This window comes from Lactuca sativa, chromosome 4 (genome assembly GCF_002870075.4).
Source record: "Lactuca sativa cultivar Salinas chromosome 4, Lsat_Salinas_v11, whole genome shotgun sequence".
NCBI lineage: Eukaryota > Viridiplantae > Streptophyta > Magnoliopsida > Asterales > Asteraceae > Lactuca > Lactuca sativa.
The window spans coordinates 112,132,631-112,137,437 of NC_056626.2; the positions used below are offsets into that span (position 1 = coordinate 112,132,631).

A 4,807-nucleotide genomic window follows, 5' to 3' on the forward strand; every position below is an offset into this window, starting at 1 on the left:
GCCTCTTTTCTAGTTTTTACCCCGGGTCTCAAATTGACATGGGACGCCCTATATATACACTAGTATTGTTACCGGAATTAACACTTAAAGTGTGTGTTGCAAATGATAGATTATAATAAACTAACTAATTACAATAAACTAATCATATGTTTATCAGGGTTTGTTTTTCCATGTTAATGTGATGTTGTTGGTATCGTGTGTTTCTTTTATTGACGATTACTTACATTCACTAAGAATTTTCATGCCTAATACTTTGCGCTTGTGACGTGTGCCAGGTGAAGAATAATTGCTTGAGTGAAGGGAGTACTAGAAGAGAGTTGATAGTTTAGTAGTATTATACTTTTGTTCTCATCTCTATAAACTAAGTTTGCTTGTGTTAATAAAAATTTAGTAAAGCACTAAAGACCTCCACTATTTTACTTGTGAATTACATATTTCTAATGTTTTAAAGACTATTGCAAGCTGCATGTACATGGAATTTTAGAGAGTAGGACTTCATCAGTCTTAGTGCGTTGCTACCGATATGACTTTTTAGGCTCGATTCACGACCCACATCTAGTCAACATGTGTGTAAGAAAGTAAGAAACAAGGATAAGTGGTCGCTTAATTGTCACAATCCATTTATAGGGAATGGGCCCATCATTCTTTTTTGGCAGAGAAAGGAAATTACATTGGTATGTATATTAAGGAGACATATAACATTATAATTGATGGAGAAAAGTGTTTACTCGCCAAAAAAGAAACTAATAAACTCGCTGAAAATAAGACTTTTTTACATGACATCTAAGGTGTTTATGAACCTTAATCAAAATACTTGAATAAAGTCATTATTTAAACCTAACATTGTAAAGATTCTAAGTTGCCAACTTGCAAAACATTTAGACAACTTTTGTGGAGTTTATGGTTGATATGCATTCACTTTTCCACTGATAAATGAAAACAAAATGAATGTTGAGTAAATTACAGGAATGGTTCCTATGGTTTAGAGTAATTTCTACGTTTGGTCCTTAACTTATTTTTTTAACTTGGAAGGTCCTTATTGATTGTTTTTGTTACATGATTGGTCATTGTCTTATCTAAAAAGACTATTTTACTTTTGATTTTTTAATTTATTTAAATAAACACACTTTCAACCTCACCCTTCACCTTACCTTACTTACCTTATTATTTTTCCCTATTTAAATAATAGTCTTTTTAGGTAAGACATGGAGCAAATGCGTAACAAAAACAAACACTAGGTACCAAGTGCATAACAAAAACAAACAATATGGATATTCCGAATTAAAAAAATAAGTTAGGGACCAAACGCACAAATTACCCTAAACCATAGGGACCATTTGTGTAATTTACTCATGAATGTTATAGGTGGACGAAAGTAAATACTTGATTTTGATGTATCTCAAATTATTGATTTTAAAATTTAATTGTTAGCAAATGCAAAGGGCCACATACTTAGGTCGGAGGGTCATCATTTGTTTAGCAGAAGTAGCTCTAAATTTTTAAAAAATACATATAAAAGCTAAAAGCTAATAAGAACTCGAAGTTGTTTTTGGATTAATAGTTTTTTCTTTAGAATAAAAAGTTCAAAACTCGGCTGTTGAACATTTTCTTTTTAATTAATTCGAGTTTTTTTTTTAAAGCTAAAGACTAAAAAGCTTTAAAGACTCTCAAAAGCTCATTGCACCCTAAATGCATATTTTGTATTCCAAACTTCAAAAGGTTTATCGAAAATGTTAAAGGCAATGATTTTTATCCCGAACATCAAAATATTAAATCACAGAAACAAACTGTTCTATAATACCAAACATCATCAAGCTCATTGTACACAATTATACAATAAGATGAAATATACAAGTACAACCATGTCTCATCTTAAGGCCAAAATATACAACATTTTATTGCATTGTAGACTTCTTTATGAGGATATGCAATTAATACAACTAAAAGTGCAATCATATTTTAACTATTAAGCGTAATGTGGTAAAATAATTTATTTTTTACTCCTAAAATAACACGTCGTGGCATATTTTATGTATCAAACAACTTTTTTTAAATAAATTTGAAGAAAGGTTAAATAAATGCAAGACATATTGAGTTCTTAATATAATTACTACATCTAAAATATTGTGGGAACAAAATATTTATATGAAAATAATGCTAATCGTAATTCCAAATTGGGATAACGTAGTAAAATGTAATTAATCTAAAATTAGACCACCCTAACTAACGTTAGGAACCTAACAACTACAAAAGTCTTCCAACATCCCACTAAAATTATACAATTTGAACCTAACCAGCTCAAACCTAATGAATCCGGTCCTGTCTAACATGAAAAACTATCAAAACCAAAACTAAAATCCGGTTCAGTTTCCTTCTTCTTTCTCATTTCCAACACTTTTCGGTGACTGTTAGAATGCAAATCACCAGAAAATGTTGGACTAGAAGCCGGTCTGTACTCAGGATACAGACGACCGGATTTGAACCGAACTCCACAGGCATTACACAATGTCTTCGGTCCTAAAGGACCAGTTCGCCACTGAGGGGTTTTCTGAACCTGACAATGTGTACACCGTCGTTGCGTTATACATCCATTTAAATCGGATGCAATCGCGGTACCCGTATTTTTCTTATGCTTTTTTGTTGGTGGGGTTTGGAAATTGAAAATTGATTGTATGATTTGAACCGGGTTTAGGGAATGCATAGTGGTGGACGAGTCATAGGAAGATGAGGTGTCCATGGATGACTCTGTCAAACCGGACCAAACTTGGCCGGTTTTCTTGGACCGTTTGCTTCTGCACTTTCGAGGTACTGGGTACGATAATCCCAAAACGGTAAAACTTGGAATCACCGGTCTTACCGGTTCGTGCCGGTTCATGGTGAATTTCACGGTCTTCTTCAAATTCGTCGGCGGGAATGAAAGCGAAAATTCCGATGTGGAATCATCCACAATTTGTGATAACCATTCAAGGTTTTCCATGTCGTCAACCTGGAAATAAATTCTTCGTTATTATTATTTAAATTAAAATTTGTAGTAAAATTGACATGAGTTCAACTTTTCATCCAAGAGATTTAATGAATTTGTTTGAATCAAAACTGCAACGTTTAAATCAATGAAAAAATGTTAGACCTGCAATAGAAATTTCGAAAAAGTTGTTTGTACTTTATTTTTAATTAGATACTTTTTTCAGTAAAATTCGTCGTCTTCACTTTTCCATACGAATAATTGAACATAATTCGACTTTTTTTCATCACGAAAATTAACGAATTCGTTGAATCATGAATGCAACGTTTGACCAGAAAAGTCAAACGAAAAGAGATGTTTGTTTAACCATGTTGTAATTACCGGAAGGTGAATTTCGCCGGCGGGAAGAGAGACAAGGTCACCGGTACTTGAAAAGTGGCTAGAAATCATCGAATCCTTCTCTTCGTCTTCCTCGGAATACTCTTCAAAACACCCACCATCGGAATTATTAAAATCCTTGTCGGAGAGGTCCAACAAATCATCCACGGAAAATTCATCAGGGGAAACATTAACAACGTTATCGATTCCGGCAACACACCATAAATCTTCAAACAAGGTTTGTTGGGTTGATTTCGAGCCAAATTCCTTAAGAAAACTCGATTTCAATGCTTTTGCTTCAATGCACTCCATGGTGGTTTTGGGGTTTTTTTTATTATCTAAAATTTAAATTTAAACAGACAAGTTATATTCGAGCGTTACAGAGAAAAAAAAAACAACATAGAATTGAAACGCAGTTGATAAATTAATGAAACAAACAGTAGATAGATACAATAATTGTGTATGTATAGGTCATAGGTGGTACCTTTGGAAATGGAGAGATATGTAGAGAGAGAAAGTGTGTGTTGCAGGTGGAGGTGGTAGGGATGGGAGAAAAAGGAAGGGGGGAATTGGGTAAAGAGCACTGAAATGAGAAGATTGGTTAGTGGCCGAAACTGATGGTGGAGTTAATTCTTTTTTTCTTTTTTCCTTTTCTTTTATTTGAATTGAATTTAATATATTGAATTAATTACACAAATAACAAATATTGATACTATATATCTTTGAAATTCGTATAATTGTTTGATGTATATACGTTCTTTTAACGCATCAGCAGAAAAGTTAATTTTAATGTATAAAGTATAAACCATCTTAAATTAGCTTATTAAAACTTTCATATTTAACAAATTATATTTAAGACACGTGCAATCATTTACACTTTGTTGTCGAGTTCAACTTAAAGAGAAAAAAAAAAGGAATTGAATAGAAGTAAGAAGAAAGTAAACAAATTAGTATTCCAGAGTTTAATTAAAGAAATTAAGTGGATGGAAATAGAATAATCATTTTTTTTTTCTTAACTTTCCATCCGATTTGAAATGATTTGAAAAGAAAGAATGTGAATACTAGAATCAACGCGCAAGGGCAATGTTTGAAAACTCAAACCTTGAGTTAATCATTAAGATCAATATTTGCTCTTAATTAAGGGTTTCAGTCGAGTCTGGGAATACCAGTCAAGACTTGAATGAAATAAATATTCAATAAAGTACCTAATATTAAACGAAATAAACTATGAGTATAATCAATGTAAATACATTTAATGAACAAGAAGAATGTTATGAAAGATCTTGACTTGAGAGAAAAGTGAAAGAGAATTAAAGAAAATTTTTTGTTATCTTTGGAGTAACAATGCATGTGGTTTTGAAACTCCAAAATGGTACTTCGGAAGAGTGGCCAGGTGAGGTGAGAGGATGACCAGAGTCATTCATAATGTCTTTGATAGATTCCTTTTGAGAGGAAGTATCGATTTTG

At 32.5% G+C, this 4,807-nt stretch overlaps 1 protein-coding gene across 1 annotated transcript; it reads right to left on the bottom strand.

Annotated features, from left to right (window-relative positions):
• Window positions 1–2,140: 2,140 nt before the first annotated feature.
• LOC111887750 (GATA transcription factor 5) lies at window positions 2,141–3,979 on the bottom strand. The gene is made up of 3 exons (XM_023883911.3): window positions 3,825–3,979; window positions 3,344–3,678; window positions 2,141–2,986 (listed from the first exon to the last, which is right to left on the bottom strand). Exons 2-3 carry the CDS (start codon window positions 3,650–3,652, stop codon window positions 2,324–2,326), a joined length of 972 nt encoding a protein of 323 aa, XP_023739679.1. The 5' UTR covers window positions 3,653–3,678; window positions 3,825–3,979; the 3' UTR covers window positions 2,141–2,323.
• Window positions 3,980–4,807: the final 828 nt, after the last annotated feature.

Bases quoted from the DNA above. Each gene is read 5' to 3' on its own strand.
- LOC111887750 (XM_023883911.3), bottom strand. From the start codon at position 3,652: ATGGAGTGCATTGAAGCAAAAGCATTGAAATCGAGTTTTCTTAAGGAA. The intron at 2,987-3,343 runs GTAATTACAACA...ATTTATTTCCAG, and splicing joins CCGGCGAAATTCACCTTCCG to GTTGACGACATGGAAAACCT.